Here is a 25,772-nt window from a genome sequence, read left to right on the forward strand (position 1 = left end):
TGATATGATTAAGCGTTATGTACATACCAAAGCAATTAAAAGCACTCGTGAGTGTGCCAAGCATAGCAAGATTACGCGCTTGCGTATACTGGAGAAATGACTTTCGTATTGCTGGGCATTGCACTGTTAGTACGTCAATACAAGCATAGTTGGTATACTCACATGCTTGTAATTGTGACAGAAATATATTCGTTGTTAGCTTTGCAATAGTCATCAGAAATGATTAACACATCTTGCATTTTAACATTAAACTAACCGTGTCAACTGTCAACAAATCAACCGATTTGGGTTCACACAAATCAACAATTAAACGAATTAAAAGGTATAGAAAAACGTATCGTCCCGACAATTTACGTCAGAATTGGACTTGAGGGGGGGAGATGGGACAACTTTTTATTTTATTTTATCGTCCCATTCGGTAGTAAACTAAAAACATTCAAAGAATTCTAAAACCGCATCCTAACGACTCCAATATAGACCGTTGTTAATTGTTTAAAACAAAGATCGGGATATTTGGATATTATGTGCTAAAGGTGTCCCGTCTTCCCCCATAACTATATTTAAACACTAATAGTTTTTCAATACAATGGTTTATTTCTTAACAAGATCAACTATGGTGTCGACATGTTCAAAATAGCACTCAACCAAGTGGTGCTGTTCCATTACTGTTTACAAAGGAAGTTGCTCCAAACCCAACATAAGTTCACCTGGAATATAGATTTGGTTAATTGCATTAGACATGAACAAATATTAACCTATTAATTATGGCGTGGCTACAACACCCAGTTTTAATATGCTTGCGAGTTAACATGTATTTGTAAGTTTATAGGTTGTTTATATACTTTTTTTCATTACTTTTATGTAACAGGTTACCCATTAGAGAAACCATAATGGACCGTTTATTGGAGCAATTTTAAATAATTCACTTACTTAGTTCAGCATCTTCGTTTTCCATTTCCTGGGCCAAGGATTCCATGGCATCCGCTGTAATGTAAACTTAGTTAAAATGGTATGAATCCCCACATAAGATACTTTTATACGTGCTGCTGCATATGATGTATGGGACACTTTGTGCCCTTTTATCATAAAGACTTACAGTCCGCGTTTTGCTTGTAGGGCCACGCGTCCGCTTTTTGCTTGTACGGCCACGCGTCCGCTTTTTGCTTGTACGGCCACGCGTCCGCTTTTTGCTTGTATGGCCACGCGTCCGCTTTTTGCTTGTACGGCCATGCGTCTTTTTGCTTGAACGACAAGGCGGTTTCGACGAGAACAAGGAGACCAACAAGGGTCAGGAGAAATACGGCTGAGTTATTCATCTGTAAAAAAATATATATATGTAAAACAACTACTATATACATTACAAAGTAAAAACCAATTTCTATTGTATATAACGCATTTATGTAACATTCTACTATATAGCTGGTGCTCGATTTGGCAACGTGTTTGCGCCTATTTAAGGTACAAGGCACTGCTGCGTCGAACGAATATTCATCATCGTATATATACCTTTATTGCCTGGGAACTTTTCTGCAGCGCCTTCTCATATGCAAGATAGCAGGAAATTACAATATAATTTTTAATCTTTTGTTCAATTTTATTCCTGCCTCGTAGTTTCCGATAACAGAAAACTCCTAAAATATTTTCATTGTTGGTTGCTGGGAACTTAATAATGTTACGAAAACACAAAACACCAATAACTATTATATCCCGCCAACCAAGGATACGCGATTATCATTGTCGTTTGTTTGCTGCTGGGAACGGAATCAAAATAATCAGCAAACCGGCTTTTCCAACACAATAGCTTTAACTCTTTGTTATTCCCTTCCTTCAAATGATTATTCCACCATAGCTGTTTTCGGTGTCCGACAAAAGCAATGATTGGCTTTTTCCCTGCAGCTTATACCGGGAGTTAAAAAAATACATTTTTCCGTGGGAACGCTCGGTTTTAATGCAATTTCTCTTTAACAGTTGTGTTTAGTCAAACTCTACTTTTAAAAATGGTTAAATGCCAGTCCAAAACTGATTATGAAACGCTGCAGTTTATATAATAATCGGAAATTGCTTTATGTTGTATTTATTGCAATATATAATAAAAGAAAATTGCACAATATCAGTCCAAAAGGTAATACAGTACGTGTATAAAAAATGTAACACTGTGTATACGATTGTGGCATAACATGTTCTGATTTCCGACTATCCCGCTGTGTGGTTGCAGGTAGCTCTTGGCTGCAGTGGAACACACTTGCAGAAAGCAGGCAGGTCCAACTCAACTGTGGAACCAGTGCGTGGTGTCACAACAACGGTGCGCCGGACCGCAACGCCTTTAATTTCTGGTAACGCTTGACAAGTGATTGGGTTGTAACAGGTTCTGCTGCAAGCGACAATGCTGATGTACGCCTCTTCCAAATTTCGGCACACCAAAGTAATTTGGCGCCACCTGGCGACAGCTTCATAGTGCGTTGTGCTGCTATGTACGCTGCATCCGTACTGGCGAAGAGACCTGCACAATCGAAGTAATACTTGTAAGTGGAAATGTGTAAACAACCCTTGCCTATTTTTTTTTCGTTAGCTTGTTAATTATAGTAACATGTAACAGTAACATCGAATGAATTACCCAATCAGCAGTTAAAGAATTAATGAAACTTGCTTTATCCTCGAGCGGCCGGAAAACGACAGTCGTTATAACACAGGCGTGTTACCATGTATGCTGTACAGTTGTTAGTGATTGTTTTTTTTCTGTGGGGTTAATAATTTAAACAACCGATTAGTGACCACCGGGTTGAAGCAATTGTCGTTAATTGCCCAGGAACACATACCCCCGCAAAGGTAGCAGAGAGGAGCCTTGAGCCCTCCCCTCTGGGTTAGTGGCAAGCGCGCACTATGCCACACCGCCAGACGATAAACAAACAAGTATCACAATATTGTTTCAAATTGATTTATACATTAACACAGGTTTTGCTATACACCGTTTCAGTTTCATTACCTTCTGTCTCTACCAGAAACACTTCTTGCCACTCGTTTAAACACTTCTCCCTTTGTCTCTTCTTTAGAGCATACAGATGCCACCAAGGCGAATATAACGACAAGAATACACGCCTGAAATATATATATATATAGGTAAGATTGCATTCCCGTCTCGTTTTTCTTCCGGATGTATTGTTTAATAAGCAGATGTGGAATGCACTATACAGATTTTTCTCTCAAACACAATTTATAATAGTAATATGCCTAGAGGTCAGAAGTTATCGTATTGTATAAGTATGGTGGGGAAAGACGGGACACCTTTTGCACATAACATCCAAATATATTGATCGTGTTATAACCAATTAACAACGGCCGTCTATATAGTCGTGAGGATACAGTTTTACAATTCTTTAAATGTTCTTTGTTTATTACCAAATGGGACGAGAAAATAGAATGATAATGTGTCCCATCTTCCCCCATCCTACTATATAAAGTAATGTAACTTTTAAACGACATATTTAACACGAATGGAACAATAATTGCAGATATTGTTTATACAAGTGGAACGAATGAACGATTAAATGTTGCAGATAATATAACAATGAGTTTTATTATATAGTAGGATGGGGGAAATTGGGACACCTTTAGCACCTAATATCCGAATATGGGAGTTGTGAGGATACGGGTTTATAATTATTTAAATGTTCTTTGTTTAATACCAAATGGGACGAGAAAATAAAATGAAAAGGTGTCCCATCTTCCCCCACCTTACTATATATAGGTTGGGTCCAAGACCAAAGCGTGCCAGGGTCCCGGTACATGCGACTTACCTCCAAATTAAACTTTTACCTCGTCTAACTACATGCAATTCAACGCGTTACTAGCACGCATTACAATTAGTTACCATACAGGTAGTGAGATACATGCCCTTACCTTAAAATGCATTTTATTTGTTCTTCGTTCGTCTTCGATGACTTGATCGTTCTCTTATTTGCTTTTTGCTTAGACTCCATCATTATGCAAACATGCATCGTTTTTATTTACACTTTAAAACCTGCCCGATACAAATACCGCATTATCTTTACGCATGATAGAATCTCCATAAATCGGTTTTCACCAGGGGAATTCCCAGCGCCGCTACAATATCTAGCGCGCATTACGATCGACGTTACAACGTTCCATCACCACTGTGGTGATGAGGCAGATACCATTGATCATTAAAACACCGAAACAGAATTACGTAATATTATTGGATATTCAAAATGTTTTTCACGCATGACCGGTTCGACATCTTGGCTTTTTATAAAGTTTTTTTTTTCTGTTTAACTTTAACCTAAACAGGGAATATTTCGTTATGATTATTAGTTCGGCACTGCTTTGTTTAAACACAATAATGTAATGTAAAATGAACCATATGTAAATAAAGTCATGTTACGTAATAGAGAGTTGCGCGCAAGAGCGCGTTCATTTATAATAAAGAGAAAGCGGCGAATCTTTAACTCGATGGAGAAAACTTCTCTCCTGTTCAAACAAAGCACTACGTCACAAAAGACAACTAAAAACCCAATTCGCATCTGGTGGACGACTTTGCTTGCGCTCATCGAAGAATGACAATGTGGTATAAAACAAGTTACGTAAACTTCTCCGTAATTTCCGAGTGATTTTCCAAAGATTTTGTTTGGATGCGAAAAGATTATGAATGAACCAAAGCTACCTTTGTGCGGATTTAGTTACCACATGACGTAAACCTGCAAAAGGAACCGCAAGTGTATATAACTGTTAATGAACGGTGATTGAAACTTCTTAAATTAGAAGTTGATGTTGTCAAAAAAATTTGAAAACATTACTATCCGTTACCTTACTAGGTTATACAGAAACTGAGATAATATTGCATACAAGTTAACTAAAAGTACACGTTCTGTGTGGTTTATTTAGTACGGTAAAACATGCGGTTATATTGAGATTTAAGTCAGAATTACCCCATGGCCCACTCTGTTACAATCCATTAACCAAGTTTATATGTGACTTTATCAATAAAATATGAAAACCAACATATGATTGAAATAACATTTACATAATTACGTAAAATTTAATCCGCCCTAACTTTGCGACGCGCGACCATGATACGCGAGTTCAACAGTGTGCTGCTGATGTGTTGTCGAGAGCGGGGAAACCCCGAACGGTACAGATCGCTCGGAAAGTTATGCTTATGTTTCTTCGGTCCAATACTACAGTGTTGGGAATAGGAAATACAACTACCGACGGTTAAAAACAGTCATCAGGGGCAACATGGAATATTCATCAGTTCAAACATCGAGCAAAGAGCAAGACTCGAAAACGATTACTAAAGCGTCAGAATATATACGAAAGATATACCAAGCATGTTTAAGCCAACAAAAGCAATTAAAATTGTAGCATTATTGTTGATCATATCAACAGTGGCGTCTTCAACAAGCAGCAGAAGATTGAAAAAGAAATTTATGAGCCAGCTGCACAAAACTGATCAAACGTTTCTTAAAAACCACATCCGCAAGGTAAGTTACATGGTTATTATAGACTATACTATGACAATAATTAGTGCGTTTTCCCTAAGTCTTGTACGTATTTCATAGTGTTTTATAATGCACCTTACTCGACATTTTCTATGACAGTACGCCAATAACAAAACAAACATATTAAATAAACTTAACATCATAGGTCAAAGAACACGGGTGGAATAGAGAAGATTCGTTTGCCCGTTGGAGGGAGGTTTCTCTGCAGTGCAAGAACTTGGAGATTGACGTCATACCTTCTGTTATTTGCGACCGGAGATGCATTAATCCTAACACTTGCAAACCAATCAAAGGCATGAAGGTGGTGCCGGTAATAAGGACTGTATCAGTTCGTAAAAGAGGCCAAACGACAGGCACAATTGAACTGGACATTCCGGTGTCATGTCACTGCGTTGCGAAGAGAGGACGAAACACTTGCCAACATAAAAACAAACGTCGATCGAAAGGAAGATAGCGTCGACATCGAACATCTCGCTATCATGGGCGAAAGATTATGTTTTATGTCGATAAAAAACGTAATATTTATTTATTTTTGCACATTTATGATGCTTACACATGTCGAATACAAAAACACTGTGAATACTATATAATAGTGACCCTAAATGAAAGACATTGTTGCTTAGAGTCAGATCAAGCAAGTCTAAAAAATATTTCGAGTTTTTAGATGTATTACTCAACAGCATATACTTTCTGTATTAATATGGTCGTTTTAACGTTTCAAGGAGAGTTTATTTTGTATTGCTTTGAAACACAAGCTGCTTCTAAAATATATATGGCGATCTTCGTTAAATGAAGTTTTTATCATTAATATTATTTTGTTTACGATTTGTTCTTATAACTAAGCCTATAGCGGTGAAAACCATGGACAAATGCTACATAAATAGGTGTACACGAAAAATGAACTGAAAAACGCTAAAATTGAGTACAAAAATACCTTGCTGGGAAAACTATGCGAGCGAATAATGTGTCACATATTGTGCATTAGGTAAAATGAAAAATATTTTTCGACCATTTTAATGTACCTGAGAAATCGAACTGATGCTCGTAACACAAGCCTACGGAAAATTACTCTGAAGTTTGGGTTCATAAAATTTAAATTGCACGAGAGTTATTTTTACTCACGCCGTCAGTGTACACGTGTAGTATTGTGTGTCATTGTAAGAGCAGTTCCCGTATATGAAAGCATACACGTGTGACTTTAACAATGGATTAGGAATATGATAATTAAACACCGTAGTTATAAAGCTGAATACCTTTTTAAAAACCGGGGTTCCGCATGGAGCAGTCCAGATTTTTTTTTCATAATTTGAACAGTTTTCCGTCAAAAACAACTGAATATTTTCCATTTTTAATTTCCTGGTATATATCACAAAATTGGTTAGTTTCAAACTATATTATCAACCCATGGAAAGCTTTGAAACTCCCTGTTTCGATTATCGGTAAAGGTACAGGTCTGTCAGGGGAATACCCACCGACGTTTCACTCTGCTATGATGTCATTCATTAACCAGCAAGTTCCGCATCCTCGCGGCACTACTCGTATAATATTGTATTATTATATATATATACATTTTGATGTAACAAATAAATTCCAAAAATTGCTTAATGTAGTCAATAAATTCTAAAAAAATTATACAGTTTTTATTTATTCAATATTTTGTTTCTTCTAAAAAAAACTTAGGTAGACAAAAATTAAACAGGGAAACCCGGGAATTTTTATTCATTACCACGTTCGCGTTAGATACGATGATGATAGTATATTAGATAGAAGGGTACCTGTCGTCTATAAAATATTTTATATCGCCACCAAGTATTTGGTATCGCTAGAAAATATTTTGATTTCCCACAAAATATTGGTAAGACGCTACTCCATTTTAATAGAAAGTATATTTGACAATTCAGTTCTGTTGCTTTATTGTTAAAATTAGTTTTGTTTATAGCAGATAAGCTTCTACTGCTTAAAACACAGACTGCCTTTAAAAACACAGACTGAAAACAAATATAGCGATTTGCGATTTAAATAAATGAGTTTTTTAAATATTATTTTGTGTACACTTTGTTCTTATAGCTAAGCATAGACGATCGATTTGGCAATTATATAAAAATGCTACATAAACAGGTGTACACGAAAATGCAAATTGAAGAACCTTTAAAAAATCGAAACTATTCAAGCGAATGCTGTGTCGCACATTGTGCATTTGGGTAAACTGAACACTTTTTTTTCAATTATTTAAAAGTAGCATTTCGACTAATTAAGAAATTGCACATATTTTCATAAAACATTGCTACGGAAAATTACACTGTAGTTTGGGTTTATAAGTTTCAAACTGCAGAGTGTTATTTTTACTCACGCCGTCAGTGTACACGTGTAGTATTGTGTGTCATTGTAAGAGCAGTTCCCGTATATGAAAGCATACACGTGTGACTTTAACAATGGATTAGGAATATGATGATCAAACACCGTAGTTATAAAGCTGAATACCTTTTTAAAAACCGACGTTCCGCATGGAGTTGTCCAGACAAATTTTCCATAATTAAAACCATTTACAAATGTCCCACAGCACACGTGTGGCATCTAAACAAAACCATTCACTCTAATAAACAGGCAACGGATTTTTTTTCTCTATTGTTTAAAACTAAACGACGCCGGCTTAAATCGCAATTAACCCAATACAGGAATATTTAAATATCATTATACAAAACATATTATATATTTAAATATAATAATGACATCGACACGAGTATACATGTTTGTAAAATATTTATTGCAAAATATAAATTTCAGTGAACTATGTATAAAAGATAAGACACATTTATAGCACAATAAATAGTTAGTTGACGTTAAAAGTACAATGTAAAGTAAGGCAACATGAGTTGTAGTTCACAATAAAATTTTGTTTAGTATTTTTATACAGCAATATTTGAGACGTTTAGTATTTTACGATCTGTTCCTTCTTCTGTTGTTTTTACTACAAGTTTTCTTCGCAACACAGTTACAAGACACTGGAATCTGCACCACCAGAGGGTATTTCGTTTTTCTTTTAAATATCTGAACAGTTCTCATGGTCGGTAAGACCTTCGTATTTTTCATCTTGCGACACGTGACACGGTCAATGCATTTTTTATCGCAAATCACTGAAGGTATGACGGTTGACTCCAAGTTCTTACACCTCAGTTGAACATTCATCCAGCCGGCGAATGAATCTTCGTTACGACTCCCCTCGACCACTTTACATTTGTGGCGGCACAAAAAATCCTGGTCCCTCTTGTGCAGTTGCCGCTTGAATTTTCGAAATAATCTTTTTGCTTTCCCGCCAACTGAAGTTGTTATAGTTGCAGACATAATGACGATGATTGCCAACAATATAGCTTTAGTTCGCTTGCCCATGCTTTGTCTTCTCTTTACCTTGATAGTTTAAACGTCTTCGTTCATCCACTAAGAACAACTGAATAATTTCCATTTTCGATTTCCTATTATATATCACAAAATTGGTTAGTTTCAAACTATATTATCAACCAATGGAAAGCTTAGATACTCCTTGTTTCGATTATCGGTGGAAGGTGCGGGTCTGTCAGGGGAATACCCACCGACGTCTCACTCTGCTATGATGTCATTCATTAACCAGCAACAATAAGTTCCGCATCCTCGCGGCACTACTCTTATATTTATTATAACTACATTTTTCTCCATGTTTAATGTATTAATTCAAAAAATATAATTTTTATATATGGTAGGGCGGGCGAAGACAGGGCACCTTTAGCACATAACAACCAATTATCCGTGTTTTAAACAATTAACAGCGGTATTTGGAAATCGTAAGGATACGGTTTTATAATTTCTTAAATGTTCTTTGTTCACTAACAAATGTGACGAGGGAACAGAACGAAAAGGTGTCTCATCTTCCCCACCCTACTATATGTTCAATACTTCAATTTTGCCAAATAATACCTTGTGTGTGTGAATTATTAAACAGGGAAATCCGGGCATTTATATTTACTCATGTTCGCGGTAGATACAATGAATGGAAATACAGTGGAAACGACGTACCTTTAGATAACGGTGTAAATATCGTCTATATTATATAGACGATACTTACACTTCTAGACACTATTTAGTATTTTTCCGCCACAAAGTCTATATTTTATATGATTTTTTTTTATATAAAAATATGTACATTCGACTGCCCAGTACTTTTGCTTTTATGTGTAATATATGTTTTGTTTTGCAGATAAATGTAATTTTTATATATGCGTGTACTGTTCGTACACGAACGAATGAATTAATTACGGTGTTCAAACAAAGACCTCGATTTAATCCCCGTAAGGTGGTTCCCCGCTCCCTCTAAATAATCGTGCACACACCCCGAAACTGAGACACGTCCAAAGTTTTGCATTGCAATCCAGATTATCGGCATTATGTAATGCTTAGAATCTGGTCAGGTTTACAACTCGCCCAGAAAATTAAACTGAAACTCTTATTGCGTCAGAATTTATAATAACAAAATATATCAGTTGCTATTTTGTATTATAAGTCAGTGGACACAGCAATGAAGTAAACACGTTATATTAATAAAATGTACAAAATTACACAAAAAACACTATGACAAATATATGGATATTTGCCATCGACGTCGAAATTTGTATAGTAGATTGGGGGAAGATGGGACACCTCTTCATTATATTTTCTCATTCCATTTGGTAGTAAACAAAGAATATTTAATGAATTATAAAGCTGTATCTTCGCGACTACTATAGACCGTTGTTAAATGTTTAAAACACGACCAGGATGTTTAGATATTATTGGCTAAAGGTGTTCTATCTTCCCCCACCCTACTATATTTTTGTCGTAGAGAATTAGGTTGTACGGTTTTTCTTATTACGTCTCTTTTTATTTTGCAGCCTACACCCTACTGGAAGATCAATAACTCGCAGAAATGTGCTATTTCTGATGTAGATATGCCTTTCTACTTTCAAAGGCTCCACGTTGTATTTTTTCTTGCACAATTTTTCTCTTTTTGGACAAACCACCACATTGATGTCTCTTATGCTTAAGTTGGTGCAAGATAGACGGTATTCCTTCCACGCAGGTTTACCTTCAGAATTTATCGTCGGGGTTTTGTTGCTCAAATCGCAATGCAGCTCTAAGAAACTAAATCAAAAAAAAAATTCATTACATTTATTTTATAAACTAGATAATCACAAAAGTTTATTACATGTATGCAATAAGTATGTTTATAATACAGCAGAGTGCTTATTTTTTGTCATCTTACTTTAGGTCTGTTGTACTGATTCCTTTATTTTTGAGAGTGCGAGCCAGTTTACTATGTCTGATTTTACGGGGACGGGTTTTTGTCCTTCTACTGGATACAACAACTGCTGCAACAGACAACAGAAGACACTGAAAAACAAAAGCAGTTTAATATGAATACGTATGAATGTAATGTAACTTATACTTCCTTGCGTGGCCGGAAAACGACAGTCGTTATAACACGGATTTAACACCTCGTGCCAGCTTACGAGTTACCATGTACGTTACTTTGTGAGGAATTACATTATATTTTTGGATTTTTTCGTTTTATGTATGGCTGATAATTTGGACAACCCATCTGTGACCACATCAGTATAATCTGGACTATGCATAATATTACTTACAGCGGCGATAATATTCTTCGCAAACAACATTTTTGCTTGTAGAATCGATATAGATAATTTTCTTCACTCTTGCTGTCGGTATTCCTTTTTCTTAATTGCGAATTTTTGATCATGGCCGCTTACTTTTATAGTAATTTCCAAACTAATAAAAGTCCAATCGCTACCCATAGCGAATGTTTTATGATTTTTCCAGCATGGAACGACCGAAGGATTAGGTATTGCTTGAGGGAAAATATACTACGTAGGCTTTGTCCATTGTAAGGTTACGAAGGAACCGATGTCGGCGGCGCGATTTGTTTAACTAGAGTATGTTTTGTTGAGACTGGAATTTTATATCAATGTTAAACGTTGTGAGATAAATCTGTTTAAGATTCCCCATTCCAGTAAAAATACGTTAAAGTTTTGGATTTTAAATTAACTTGATATAGTAAGTATCTTGTCGGTCATACTCTAAAAATAAAAACTTCGTATTCGCTACGTATGTATTTTAAAGCAAACAAACGCAATAAGAATTCAGGGAAGGGAAGTGTGCCATAAGGTTATACAGTAGAAATGTAGTGTTTTTCTAAAGTACAGCTCCGTCTGAACATAATTTAAGTTATTTTTACTTTAGATATTTGATGTACAGGGTTATTAGTTGATCGTATTTAAAGGCGACACATATTGTTTTCCATGTTTATACACTGACATGCATAAGGAATATCAATTATGATATTAGGCATGTCATGACGTCTTGTCAAAGTCACAGATTTCCGCACAGGCTCTGCTCTTGTTCCGTTCACCACTTCACACGTGACCGGGCTGATGCATCTTCGGTCACAGATGACTGAGTTAATCACGTGATGGTTCAGGTTCTCACATCGCAAACTGATCTCTGTCCAACTTACAAAGCCCACATTTTGTTTCTGTTTTGAGTGAACTATCTGCAAAGACAAATGTTAAAGATCGAAGTAAAAGTTAGAAACGCAGTTCTTGCTGGTACAACTTACTGCACAATTATGTCTTGCCATTAACTGTATCCTATCCCTCCTATGCAGAGAGTGGCTGAATCGACGAAGCAAGATACTGGATCTTCCATTCGTCCCGGTACACAAGAACACATATGCGATTGCTAACACATTTAGAAGTTTCATCATGTAGATAAAAGCTGTGGAATTGGTGTTGTTATACTCACGCTCAGGGGGATATGCAAGTAGAAAACAAACCGGCTTTCAAGAACCTTGAAAAATTAAACTTCAGCGAGAAGTCGCACATTGCAACAATTTTGTTAATGGCAATGATTTCTTATTTCGGAAAGTCTGATCTTTGACAACCAGTCGTACTTACGTAAAATATAGTTATATATGTGTTTATTTCGAACTTCTCGTATTACCACCAGAATGTATAATTAAAGTTTTCCAAGCGTTTCTCGTTCTGATTTTGTCGATTTTCTTCTCACGGCTGTAGAACTAAAATTATTCGATCAAATGATGTGTTGGCCATTTCCGATTGACACGCATTTTATAGTATTTCTTGAGACTAATTGGTTTCGAGTTAAATTATTTAATAGGTTGGGTATTTTGCCGCTAACTTTGTGTTTAAAACTCGTAAGTTTCTATAACTTATGATATTTTTATTCATATTCGCCGATGCGAAATAACATTTATTCATTTGCAGTCAATCGTATATAAAGGGCCATTAATAGACGTTGCGGGATAAATTACATTAAAACTTACCATAAAATACAAACTTGAATCAAATGATAAGTAGAAAAATATAGGTTCAAGTTTACTTTAAATTGAAACAAAATTTAACGAGACTGGTAATAGGTAGGAACTGTGGGGTAAGATGGTATGGCGTTAGCGCTTAAATCCCACATATTTGTCCCACCTTCCCCACTACCCTACCCTACTATATGAGTTATTTGTTAACTTTTATACTGCTGAAGACGTACTCCAGAATAATGTAAAGTGTAACAAGAGGCAATTCAAAGTAATTTACATAATAACTGTGTATAACACAATACAATGCACGAATCAGGCGTGTGTAAAATGTGTATGAACCAACATTTTAATCAGTTTTTTTTTTCAAAAACTGCGGTAACACAACCTTTCGATTTTCAAACGTTCGTTTGCAACATATATGTGTTAAAATACCTATATGTGGCATCGCTAGTGTTTGTATTGTACATTTTTGCATAACAAACGTATTTAACTAACTTATTTTCTTGTGTAGTATTGTGGGGAAAGATGGGACACCTTTAGCACATGATATCCGAATATCCTGATCGTATTTTAAACAAATAACAACGGTCAATAAGAGTCGTGAGGATATAGTTTTATAATTCTTTAAATTTTTTTTCGTTTACTACTAAATGAGACCAGAAAATACAGTTAAAAGCTGTCCCATCTTCCCTCACCCTAGTGTATGTGCCATTTTATACTCTAAGTTGGATATAAAGAAATATACGAACCGAAAATCCTCAAATTAGTTAACAAAATAAACCCGCCTATAGAGTGCTTTGATTTAGAAACTCTAATAGTTAAGGCTTAGAAATCCCCACCCGCATGCTCCAAACACTGAGTTAACGAGGCGAAAGTAGTTCTGTGGGTTACGTCATTTTGGTCATAGACTCATAGTATTGGTTGCGGCCTAACAAGGAATGTAGAGTTATGGTTAAACAGATTACGTGGGTTACGCTAGGTATAGTAGGATGAGAGAAGACAGGACACCTTTAGCACACAATATTTAAATTTTCTGATCGTGTTTTAAATAATTAACAACGGTCTATCAGAAGCGGTGAGAATACGGTTTCAAAATTCCTTGAAAATGTTCCTTGTTTACTACCAAATGGGACGAGAAATTAGAACGAATCGATGTCCCATCTTTCCTCACCCCACTATATCATACATTCAGTATGATAAACCAGCGCAGGTCTACATATTGCTTGTTCCCTACAAGGTAAATACAGTCGCATTTGGTCGCTGCTATAAAACATTACTAATAGAAAAGACGTTGTAGCTACTAACATCTGAATATTACCCATAAGATAAACCTCTAAAGCAGGGTTAAAAAAATTTGGACACTTCAGCACCTTTCCCCCATATTCTTAGAATGATTTTTAATTGTTAAAAAACGTAATCGATTTTTGCGAACTGGCCTGTTAAAGTATTGCGAGAATGATTTAACTCGAATCTGTAAATCCGAATAACTTGTAATACAGTGACTTGTGCACCGTACCGTAACGAATCGGTATTGTTCTATATGCATGGTAACCCTATGTTATGAATGCGCTGGCTATTGGAAACACATTTTGCTCATACTTTCCTTTTAAAAATGAGTTATATAAAGTCATTATACAATGCGACATATTTTAATAAATCAGTGTTTCAAATCGTCTTTATACAATACAAAGTTTATAAATAATATATACAATTAACGTGAAATATAGTATGGTGGGGAAAGATGGGACACCTTTTTATTCTAGTTTTCCTTCTCGTTGGGTAGTAAACAAAGATTATCTAAAGAACTATATAACCATACCCTTACGACTATCCCATCTTCCCCCATCCCACTATATATAGTCATTTAGGAAAATCATTGTACGGAGGCATTCAAACGATAAAGCCAATCCACAGAAGGTTAACGACCACAAGAAATACCATCGTCTCTAACGCATTGACAAGCTATCGGAATTTCGATGTTGATAGGTACATTGGTTTGACTCTGCAGCACAGAAATCGTTCTAAGTACTGGTACCACTATTGTTCCATTTAGGACCTGACACGTCACAGGACTAATACAGAGAGAGTGACAGATGACGGAGTTCATCACGTGGTGCTCAAGATTTTTACAAAACAATGTGATTTCTCTCCACCTTGCAAAACCAAGGTCCCTTTTCCGGGTCGCCCGAATAACCTAACAAGTTATAAGTGGTTATATTACTTTAAAAAGAGATTTAATGTATAATAGGGTGGGGTAAGATGGGACATGTTTTATTTTCCTATTTAATACATTTGGTAGTAAACAAAGAATATTTACAGAATAATGTAACAGTAGGCCCGCGACTTTACAATAATAATAAAATCTTTATAACACGGTCGGAAATTAAGGGGTCGGGGTGCTAACACTATTCTAACTTACCCCACAATAACATATCTGAACTTTAAAAATTAGGTAAAACAAATAAACCATTGGGAAAACTACAGTATATGTGCATTTTCCGTGGGAGCGGAATTTACAAAGAGTTATATAAACCCAAAACGCATGTATTTCAATGTTTTAAGCCACAAAGTATCACTAAAACAAAATGACCAGTGGTCGTTGCTTTGTATTAAACATATGTATGTACTTACCTTGCAGTTTTGAATTGGTCGCAGGACATTTCTATCCCTTCTATGCAAAGAGGAGGTAAATTGAAGGAGCATACTTTTTCGGGGACTGAGTCCCTCGGCTTTCATGGTAGAATACAAAGCTGCCAAACTGACGGCGAGGAAAATAAAAATAAGTTTCATCTTGAAGATATGCAGAGAAACTCTTTGAAGACTCTTTGAAGAACACTTCCACACTTTGAATTGAATCAAATATGCTCATTTTCGGCGATCTTGTGACTTTTATGCGCCTTGAATTTGCAATAAAAACCTACAGCCTTAGGGGGTGCCACAACCGAAATTGATAATGGTTGGGGCAAGGGGTAATCGTCATTACTACGGGCAAATCCCCCGACAGACGCCACATCTTATTCGAACGGGTCGACAAGACGACCGTCATAGAAAACTCTGACGAAAATCTAAAAAAATTACCGAAGTTAACAAGTGGTAAATACGTGAAACGTCAAAGAAAACAAAATGATTTAAAGGTTTATTTTAAAAGTATTTGCTCAGTATCGTCACTATTTGTGTCTTCTTTCAATGTGTTTATAAGTTTATACTTTATGTGGTAAGGATTGTGCATCAAGTACTTGGTATTCGTACAGGGAGAGTACTTGCCCCTGTTTTGGGTGGAAAGCAGTTTCGAGCCGCCTCGTTGGGTATAGGGATGACGTCAGTTATAATAGCAGCATGGGCAAACCACATCTACGGTTGTAGTACTACGTATTGTTCGAAAGTTAAAATAACATAACCATCTTTCGAACCCTTTTGTGGTATTTTTCTCTTTAAAGAACAACACCTATAGTTATTCGCTATGCGGTCTTATGTAAGTTTTTCAGTACAGCATATTTTCCCAGACGCTTTGTATTTAATCGCACAAATGGTAAAAAAATACCTTTTTTCTCCCAAGACCCGCCACAAAAGTGAGAGTCTTTCTTCGCGTCTTGCCGTCATTCGCGGTCGGGTGTACATCAGCACAGCCCCCGTTGTCGCCAAGTGCATCAGCACCACCCATATATGCCCCATGTATACGACATTTCCTGTGCTATATAACATACTGAATCGCCGGTATCTTATACTTTTGGCTTTACTTTTTCTACAGAATAATCTACAGCTTGATTGAGGCACGTAGCGTCATCGTTTCCTGTCATATCACTTTCGAGGGATTTCCTCGTGTAGCTGATTATCCCTATGTGCATTACAACATGCAGCATACGGAGAATACAAAATCTCTACACGATGTATGTCGATAATTTAGCTATTGAAGTATTATATACAGTAAGTGCGCCTGTTTTTATTGGATCTATTAGAAGAGAATTCGAGACATTACTTCCTAATATGTACCGTTTAAAAGATTAATATTCTTTGATATAAATTATACCTGAACGTTGTATCGAATATAGTAAAGTTTAAACAATGGTGTTTGCTAATACGAATCCCCAAAATGTAGACAAGTTGTCATTAGATCTATATTTCGTATTAGTAAACTACAGAGATTCGGGGTTCGAGTATTCGGCATTATAGGGATCGACAAAGAATCGGATAAATCTAACTATACGGGCGACAACGTAGCCGTATTTGTTCAACTGCTCAGAAGTGGCTGCCACTTGTTAACTTCTGTTAGAGTAGCTGTAGGTTTGATAGAATACGACCGTCCGTATAAATGTACAATTGTAGCAATGCCTATGTGTGGGTACATGGTGTGTTCAATTATATATGTAGCCTATTACAAGAAAATAAACCGAAAACTCATATTCCGGTTGATTCAGAGTTGGGATGTCGGATCGTGAACGGTATAATAGATATAACGGGAGAATGTATGAGTTTTGCCACTTCGTGTAAAGAGTCACTTCCTTCATAATATCGCTGACAAACAGTTTAGTTTTATGAGTAAACACTTAGTGTCTAACCGCATGTATCAGCCGGGGTAGTATGCATTAATTAGCATACAGGTATAATATATTGTATTATATACCATATTTAAGTACGTAATTTGATATTTTGGTATAGTTTCCAATTTAAAAAAATATCAAAAATCAACAGTTGCAGTTTAACATATTCCTAAAAAGTAAGGTGCGGGCGCATTCTGACTTTTATTCGCTCACCGTTTAAGTTATATTTAATTCCATATGGATTGGTAGGACCAGGAAACGCTTAATATTGAATAAGAGTGAGTTCTTTCACGAGTCCGTGGTACCAGAGTCGCAGTTTCCGTTTCATTCATACAGGGTGTGTGTTAGATACAGGTGCTTAGTAGAGACGTTTGCATTACTTACTCTTGCCTTGTCAGGGTATTAACAAGACGTTATAAAGTTTATTTTGAACAGATGATATTAAACTAGCCGCCTGTTCGCAAATGATGTACTTGTATTTGTTTATGTTTAAAACAAAACAGGAGTGGTAGGTTGACTGTGACAATCAAAGAAAATCAAATATCTTTGGCTTTCACTTTTGTAGCTACAGTGTAGTATTATAATATCAAATCCGCCATCGAAGCCATTCAGCTGCTGCTTGCCGCAAGCTGCCTTTTGAACGAACGTTTCCTGCTCCGAGACGTCTCGGTCCTCCGGGAGGGAGGACCGCTTCCGCCTCACTCCCTGTCGCACCTTCGATTGCCCGGGTCGTCCAACCAGGCGACGGATCAACCCCGATCGATTGGTTCCTTCGAAAACAAAGTTTTTTTGGGCGTTTCCTGCATGAGCAATATAAATGGGAGGCGAGCGTCTATACATGTATGCTAATTGTACAAGACGCTTTGCGCAGACTCAAGTGCATTCGGCTAACTGAAAGTGGTTTATACTGTTACTAGAGACATTCCAGGTTAGTTTATGATTTTCCGCTGCTGTAAGCACTGTCTAGGTTACTTGTATAACGTTTGAATGGTTGTGGGGTAAGTTTGTAATGTTTAAAAATATATCATATAACGAGATGGTTTATGTAAATTGTAAAGTGCCGTAACTGGTTTTCGATGCTGCCTTGTTACCTACGGTACCAGGTAGAAAGTATGTCATCTCGTACCGTGAGTAATAAAGCATTCTCGGGAGCTCAATGCAACCGGTACTATAGAGGGAAAACAATGCATGGTGGCTTCGGAGTGTGAAAATATAAAGGCGCATATAAGAATCAAAATATAGCTTTAATAGAATGTTTCAAAAATAACATACTTTCTAATGTGTAAGTTCTTTAATTATAGCTATGGTTCTTCAATGAGTTTTATTGGATTGAAATATTAAACTGTCCGAATACAGAAATAAATTATACAGTATGACAAAAATGCTATGGGCCTACTGTTTTCTTTGTTTAATATCATAAATTCATATGTGAAAATAAGTCTATTCATCAAGTAATACTTTAATAAAACAAAAGTAAATCTGCCTAAAGTTAGTAGGGTAGGCTAAGGGAAAATGGGACAACTTTAGCACATAATATCCAAATATCCTGAACTTGTTCTAAACAATTAACAACGGCATGGGAGTCGTTAGGATGTGGCTTTATAATTATCTGAATGTTCTTTCATTACCACCAAATGAAACGAGAAAATATAGAATGAAAATGTGTCCCATCTTCCCCTACCCTACTATACATTGTATATCTGTATTATTGTTAAATTGTTTTATATGGGATCTTGAGAAGCAACGGAGGCTATACAGCACCTATGATAGACGTATTTGTGTGTTTTGTGGCTTGTATCAGTTACCAGCACTAAACAGTAAAGAAATGTTTATATTATTGTGATATTGAAAATGCTACCAGTTTGTCTCCACAATCATAGTAAAACATAAAGAGAAATAAAAAATACCCACTATGTCAAATTTGCTATAATAGATCTTTATGCGGGCGGAAATGTTTTGAAACCAGTGTTATAGACTAACTTTAATTACGTTGCCCCTTCCATTTTGCGACAATAAATGACTAACATTAATTCGCTCATGAGTGACACGGGTACTGCAGCATATTGAATATCTTTAAATTGCTTTTGATTCGTTTCGGGGCGCCAATTTTAGCGTGTGCATATTTTAACATGTGCCATAATATAAATGACTCATTTCATTACCATTACACCAAAGGGCCTATATAGTAAAGTTTGTATGGCAAGGGTTTGACTGCTTCCATTCCTATTGAAAACGTTGGCACGTATATGAAACTGTACAATATTCAAACGAAGTTGCTCCGAGTCAACGAGTCTGCCCGGAAATAATTGCATTCTAGAAATAACTGAACGGTTTCCTTTTACGCACTTTGACATTTTCCTGTTATTTGTTTCAAACTCTTGCGCATGCCTTTTGATTGCGTGTTTCACTTGTTTGGTCAAATGTATAAGCGTGTAACGTTCGCTTATATTTGTAACTACAAATACGCATATTATACAGACGTCTTCGCCTCAATCATACAGTAGGATGGGGGAAGGTGGGACACTTTTTAACTCTATTTTTTCGTCCCATTTAGTAGTAAACGAAAAACATTCAAAGGAATATGAAACTATGTCCCCATGACTCTCATAGAGCATTGTTAATTGTTTAAAACACGATCAGGATATCTGGATATTACGAGCTAAAGGTGTCCCATCTTCCCCCACCCTACTATATATGCTTTTACGTGTTTTCATTCAAAGGTTTATTAATTTACAATTACCTACCCAGCGTGATTTAAACATCAGAGTATATCCGATTTAATATTACGTCTTATAGTATTAATTAGCTTGGCAAAGTCGAATACATATAGTGGGGTCGACATTAATGGCGTCGTGTACAAAAAAAACCACAGGTCAAACAAAAAGATTTATCTCTTTGTTCGTTCATGTCAGTACGTTGTGACGTAGAATCATAATAATAGAACTACAAGTTGTTATGTTATTGCGGTAGCACGGTATGAAAAGATTCTGTAGGTGTAGGAAAAGAAAGGCATCATATATATTGAAGCTTTATGAACGAGAACCAGTCCGAATGGTTAGTTCGAAAGAGGCACGCATAAGGAAGCGGATCATCGCTACTTTAAACTGAACAAGGTAAGATTACTTTCTTCTTGTTTCTGAATTCTCCCGGGATTTGTTTCGGAATTTTCCAAATAAAATTGTTTTTTTTTTAGTTTGAAGTTTGGGTTATACTGGAAATGCCCTCCAAAAATACTCGGCAATCATATTTTTGGAAAAATAACTTAGGTTCCAAGTACTTTGTAACAAAGCTTGATTTAAAACTGGTTTTGATAATCAAATTTTCCCAAATTCGCATTTTAAGATTATTCACGCGTACGCAAACGCCTCAAATAAAATAACAACAAAAAAGAAAGATGAGCTGCTCGAATCGGTGTCAATACTTCATAATTAGAAACCAAAGACATTTTACCCTGCGTGTTCCGGCCGGGTGACAATTAATAAAGATATGGTTTGAAAGGGGCGTAACTGATATATCTCAAACATCCATTCTTTAAATATGAGGGTCATTTGGCCACCTCTTAGATTAGACCATTTGTCGTAAAGATGTTGGCGGCTGGATTTATTTAATGCACTACTGGTGTAGAATGAAAAAAGTTGTATAACTTCAGAGTATAGAATTTAAATTCCTAATTGGACGAGCTGCTAAAACTTTAACGAGTATAGGCGCGGTAAAGGTTTTTAAATGACATCAAGCTGTTGAGATACCTCGCAAGCTGTAATGGTCACATTAAAAAGTTCGAATAGGTTTATAAACAAGTTAGGAAAGTCGGATAATTACCAGTTGATTTTCACTTTGCTATAGAATCGGTTTAGACGATATTTTATGATGGCGTTAGAAGCTTATGGGGTGTACCTACCCGATGACATACCTGCCGGGCAGTTTGCGTCGAAACTGGTTAAAGCCGTTCACACTGACACCCGTGATAATATTTTTCCATGCAACAGCCCATACGGTCGTGATTGGAGCGAGTCAATCTTATACCTCGGAAGAAAGAAGAGAACCAGTGAGGGCAGCAACAAGTGCGATTGTGACGTCACAATGGAAAGTCCACGCGTCATTTTACCCATGGAACACCCGTTGGAGGGAAGAAATAACCCACAGCCGAGCAAGGTATATTGTATCGCACTGTTTGTACAAGCTTTACTCTTTATTGTACGTTTAAAGCTCCCTTTACGCCATAATAAACAAAGGATACCATTTGTATAAGACATAATTCAACAGTGTCAATAAATAGGCTTTTATTAAAGGTAAATATAGTTTTTCAAGTAGCTACGGTGTTTACACTACGTGTTAAAAGGTTACATTCGCAGAGGTTAAGCGTTATTAAGCCACAGCGTTTTTCGTGTGTGGGTTACGTTTTTACTAAGCAGGCCTCTAGAAAACTGAGATATGGTATCCAAATATCCTGATCGTGTTTTAAACAGTTAACAACGATATGAAAGTCGCGAGAATACAGTTTTATAATTCTTTGAATGTTCTTTGTTTACTTCCAAATAAGACGAGAAATTAGAAGGGAAATGTGTCCCATCTTCCCCCACCCACTGTGAGTAAAGCTAAAAGTTAGGACCACCTTTAAAACCGATTAGGTTACTTATAGTGTTTTTACATGGCACTGATGTATTGTTACGCTGTCCTTGAAGAGCCATAGTTATCCCCGCTGGCATTGTTGATGCTTGAATAGAAAGTATTCAGAAATAACGTGTTCAGACCACTCACGATACGGGAGTGTGCCATAATTACAAGTTACAGTAAAAAGCGTCGTTTCTAACAAACTTAAAACTGATGATATAACAAATTTAAGGGTTCTAAAGTAAAGTTTATTGTCAGTACATTTTGGTAGTCTGTTAATTTTTTGTATAAAATCAGTTTTAGGAGTTTATAAGGCCCGTTAATATGATTGGACCGAAATTAAATATCACAATAGAGCCAAAAACAAAGGTACGTTATGTTATATCTGTGAGCATTGGTAGTTGATATGAGGTTTCTTTATGTAATTTGTGTTATAGAGTTTTAGTTAAGCATGAATGTTGAGTGTTTAAATTGTAGTTTGTTGAATAGTTTGTTCAATTGTGATTGTTAAATTGGTGAATAAATCTTGAATTTATACTGCGTTAATAAGAAACTTTCTTTGGTAAATTGTTGGGTAGGTCCTCTATAGTATTGGGGCAATTAAAATCTTCTTATTTGGGCACAAGACATATTCCTTCTGCAATTTCAGGCCTTTATGGACTGGAGAGTGCCCAGCAGATACTCAGATAAAGCTGGGAGACCAACGACACGAGAGGCTGAAGTGATGAGACGTATTCAAGCCCAATCTCGAGCAAGGAGCAGGTAAGTTTAATTTTTAATGCTTACGTATTGATAGATTTACTCCGGACGCCGCGTGCAGTGGTTATAGCGTGTCCGCCTTTAGTCGGGAAAATATGGGTTCGAGGCTTGACACGGCTACCTTGGGCAAGATACTTATCGGGTTGAAAAATTGGTTTAAAGCGTGAAAGTGAAAATGTCCTAAAGGAGAATGTTCAATCTCATCCCGACCTACTATATGTGGTAACTTTTATAAGCTCTACCGCATATCCCCACTACGACGTTAATATATATACAGTTACATTGTGTGTGTTTGCAGCCGCCAGCATGAAGTAACTCATACAACACACCACCCACCACCGCCTGGTAAATTTCAACCCATCAGATCCGAACAACAGGAGCACATGGCTGAGGTCCTTCGAATGAAATCTGCCCTTCGTGATCGTGGGCAAGTTACAACGTGTAAGAAAAAACATGACTTTAAACAATAACTTGCTGGCTTATGAGAAAAAGAACAAGTAAATAGTTCTAAACCACATGCCTAAGTTTTAGGTTCACGTTTTAGTCTAATAGTTACTGTGGGTTTTTAATGTATCAATTAATTATTACAAAAAAACATTATGGTAGGGTGGGGTAAGATGGGACATGTTTTCATTCTCTTTTTCTTTTTATTTCGTAGTAAACAAAGAATACTTACCGAATTACTCAACCGCAGCCCCACGACTCTAGAAGAGCGTTGTTAGTTATTTAAAACACGATCAGGAAATGTAGGATTTAAGCGCTAACAGTATCCCATCTTACCCAACAGTTATATCATAATTTAATACTTTTCCTTTGAATATCGTTCAACGCAACACTGTAAACAGTTTTAAGCGTTGCCTTTCCATCTTGTAGTGCCGCGACTTTCGTTTAGCGCCAACCACAGTACGGAGAAACCACTGGAACCAAGAACATACTCGGCTGCACAAAGATGGTTGAGTAAAAATCCTGGAAAGGAGCATCTGGCAGAACAGGTACAGTTTAGTTTACACACCTACATAACCCTACAACGGTATAACCACTTTGCACTAATAGACCAATAGTTTTAAACTGTTGATTTAGGTTTTGAGGCAAAACGGTCGAACAGAAGTGGACAGACTGTTGGAAAATACATTGGAGCCCAACGCGAGAAAAGCGGTTCGGGAATGGCTGAAACATGCATCTGAAAGCGGTAACGATGAACGACTGCGTCGTATATTCATAACACACAAACTGTTTTAATAAAAAATTATGTACAGATCGCCGTGCTGCTATGAGGTTTTTCAGCACGCTGGCTGGTAGAAAGTTGCTTGGTGGACCTAGTGGACGTCACCCCGCGCCAAATATGCATGGTGATAAAAATGCCAGGCTGAGCGCAGTACTGGATACTTTACGAACAAACAAGTTGGTTATCAAACTTACTTCTGTATAATATTGTAGGTTAAGGTGACTGTACAAAGTATCCGGAATTCGTCCGTTTTGTTTGTTTTGTCCGGATTTCACTGCCGCATGCGGAACTCGGTAATGGGTTTGCATACGACTTAAGCAAGCGAGTTCGCATGCCGGATACTGTGTACAGCCACCTTAACATTATCCCATTTTATCCGATCGTGTTTTGACCAATTAACAACACTTAGAGTTTGGATGCTACAGTTCTACTATCGAATTGAAAAAGAAATAAGAATGAAGACGTGTCCCACCTTACCCCAAACTATATAGTAGGATGGGGGAAGATAGGACACCTTTTCATTCTATTTTCTCGTACATTTTGGTAGCAAACAAAAACATTCAAGGAATTATAAAACCTTGTCCTCGCGACTTTCATAGACCATTGTTAATTGTTTAAAATACGATCAGAATATTTATATATTTCGTGCTAAAGATGTCCCATCTTCCCCCACCCCACTATATAACTTTCACCTGATCATATACGCTATAACTGTCCAATCACAACTTACTGCAATAACAATGAGAATGTTTTCACAGTAGCATGAATTCTGATGTTCTTCGGCCATGTTTTAATATTATCTTTATAATTTAAAGGGGTCAAGCACCACAGGAACCAGACATGGGGCACGCAACGGTTGACGATCACATTAAGTCTTTGTTAAAAGCAGCACGAAGAAAGCACATTCGTATTCTGACGCCAGAGACAAGACTAAGACACAAAGAACTGCAGACTTGGCATCATATGCCGGTACGTATTTCTAATGTAAACTATAACACGTGTAGTCGTTATAGGATTGGACTTAAACCAAAATAAATCGGAGTACCATTACGTATAAGCATGACGAATATTTTGTTTGCCGAAACGGCGTATGGCAGTAAACTTATTTGCTTTTGCGTATTTATGAATCTAAAGTTCTGATCCATCTAATTAAGTTGTGATATGACGTTGAACGTGAATAAATATTGATAAGACTTGATTGTCGTTCAGAATTAATTGAACCAAATTTTGTAGTATATAGGGTGGGGAATGATGGTACACATTTAGCACATACGGTTTTATATTCTTTGAAAGTTTTTTGTTTACTAGCAAATTGGCCGAGAAAATAGAATGAACAAGTGTCCCATCTCCCCCACCCTATACTATAACACACACACCATAACACATGCGCTGATACTAAATTACAAATTTTGAGCAGGTCTACAATTACACCGGAAAAATACAAAACACAAGATCAATGTACGTAAAGCCAAACGCATCCATTCCAAAAGATTTTCGGATTCATCCTGAGTGGGAACCGTGAGGTTCATGATGTCACGAAACACTGCTTTGATGAGATTACGTTGATGTCTGTTGTTGTAATTAAGTACTTTTTACTGTTATAAAACTTATGCCTTGAATATTTTCACCATGTACAATGAGCACTTGGATTTAATAAATGTTATCTGTGTTATTACAAGACTGAATTTAAAAAGTCAAATCAGGAGGTAGGAATAAAAGGTCGTAGGAAAAATCTCTGATTGCATTTTGCTTCGTACTTTGATGACACA

The 25,772-nt window shown here is 36.6% G+C and overlaps 4 protein-coding genes across 5 annotated transcripts; 1 reads left to right on the forward strand and 3 right to left on the reverse strand.

Moving 5' to 3' along the window:
* Nucleotides 1-573: 573 nt before the first annotated feature.
* Nucleotides 574-1,789, reverse strand: LOC149742730 (uncharacterized). Its single transcript, XM_089892568.1, has 4 exons — nt 1,507-1,789; nt 1,097-1,316; nt 931-984; nt 574-707 (listed from the first exon to the last, which is right to left on the reverse strand). The coding sequence occupies exons 2-4, from the start codon at nt 1,314-1,316 to the stop codon at nt 670-672; spliced, it is 312 nt and encodes a 103-aa protein (XP_089748694.1). The 5' UTR covers nt 1,507-1,789; the 3' UTR covers nt 574-669.
* A 269-nt stretch (nt 1,790-2,058) lies between these two features.
* Nucleotides 2,059-4,729, reverse strand: LOC149742731 (uncharacterized). The gene is made up of 3 exons (XM_089892449.1): nt 3,898-4,729; nt 2,984-3,096; nt 2,059-2,500 (listed from the first exon to the last, which is right to left on the reverse strand). Exons 1-3 carry the CDS (start codon nt 3,907-3,909, stop codon nt 2,194-2,196), a joined length of 432 nt encoding a protein of 143 aa, XP_089748575.1. The 5' UTR covers nt 3,910-4,729; the 3' UTR covers nt 2,059-2,193.
* Nucleotides 4,730-10,036: 5,307 nt separating this feature from the next.
* LOC149742732 (uncharacterized) lies at nt 10,037-15,606 on the reverse strand. The gene is made up of 7 exons (XM_089889001.1): nt 15,502-15,606; nt 14,809-15,064; nt 12,157-12,314; nt 11,826-12,090; nt 11,168-11,202; nt 10,786-10,913; nt 10,037-10,664 (listed from the first exon to the last, which is right to left on the reverse strand). Exons 1-7 carry the CDS (start codon nt 15,604-15,606, stop codon nt 10,370-10,372), a joined length of 1,242 nt encoding a protein of 413 aa, XP_089745127.1. The 3' UTR covers nt 10,037-10,369.
* A 2,228-nt stretch (nt 15,607-17,834) lies between these two features.
* Nucleotides 17,835-25,675, forward strand: LOC149742733 (uncharacterized). 2 transcript variants are annotated; one of them, XM_089889619.1, is made up of 9 exons: nt 17,835-20,521; nt 21,395-21,560; nt 22,669-22,781; nt 23,077-23,219; nt 23,652-23,770; nt 23,859-23,967; nt 24,035-24,179; nt 24,819-24,972; nt 25,421-25,675. In XM_089889619.1, the coding sequence occupies exons 2-9, from the start codon at nt 21,489-21,491 to the stop codon at nt 25,523-25,525; spliced, it is 960 nt and encodes a 319-aa protein (XP_089745745.1). In that variant the 5' UTR covers nt 17,835-20,521; nt 21,395-21,488; the 3' UTR covers nt 25,526-25,675. The 2 variants fall into 2 exon arrangements, with proteins under 2 accessions (XP_089745745.1, XP_089745735.1); XM_089889609.1 differs by lacking the exon at nt 17,835-20,521 and having other exon boundaries at nt 20,574-21,560.
* Nucleotides 25,676-25,772: the final 97 nt, after the last annotated feature.

The sequence above is a fragment of the Ciona robusta genome, chromosome 1 (genome assembly GCF_009617815.1).
Source record: "Ciona robusta chromosome 1, ASM961781v2".
NCBI lineage: Eukaryota > Metazoa > Chordata > Ascidiacea > Phlebobranchia > Cionidae > Ciona > Ciona robusta.

Excerpts from the sequence above, each read along its gene's own strand:
- LOC149742730 (XM_089892568.1), bottom strand. The coding sequence starts at position 1,316 with ATGAATAACTCAGCCGTATTTCTCCTGACCCTTGTTGGTCTCCTTGTT. Across the intron at positions 985-1,096 it reads CTACAAGCAAAACGCGGACT|CGGATGCCATGGAATCCTTG; the intron begins GTAAGTCTTTAT and ends TTTACATTACAG. Across the intron at positions 708-930 it reads AAACGAAGATGCTGAACTAA|GTGAACTTATGTTGGGTTTG; the intron begins GTAAGTGAATTA and ends TCTATATTCCAG.
- LOC149742731 (XM_089892449.1), bottom strand. Across the intron at positions 2,501-2,983 it reads GTTTCTGGTAGAGACAGAAG|GTCTCTTCGCCAGTACGGAT; the intron begins GTAATGAAACTG and ends TCGATTGTGCAG.
- LOC149742732 (XM_089889001.1), bottom strand. The coding sequence starts at position 15,606 with ATGAAAGCCGAGGGACTCAGTCCCCGAAAAAGTATGCTCCTTCAATTT. Across the intron at positions 12,091-12,156 it reads TGGCAAGACATAATTGTGCA|ATAGTTCACTCAAAACAGAA; the intron begins GTAAGTTGTACC and ends TTGTCTTTGCAG. Across the intron at positions 10,914-11,167 it reads CGAAGAATATTATCGCCGCT|TGTCTTCTGTTGTCTGTTGC; the intron begins GTAAGTAATATT and ends TTTGTTTTTCAG.
- LOC149742733 (XM_089889609.1), top strand. The coding sequence starts at position 21,273 with ATGATGGCGTTAGAAGCTTATGGGGTGTACCTACCCGATGACATACCT. Across the intron at positions 21,561-22,668 it reads ATAACCCACAGCCGAGCAAG|GCCTTTATGGACTGGAGAGT; the intron begins GTATATTGTATC and ends CTGCAATTTCAG. Across the intron at positions 23,771-23,858 it reads AGGAGCATCTGGCAGAACAG|GTTTTGAGGCAAAACGGTCG; the intron begins GTACAGTTTAGT and ends CTGTTGATTTAG.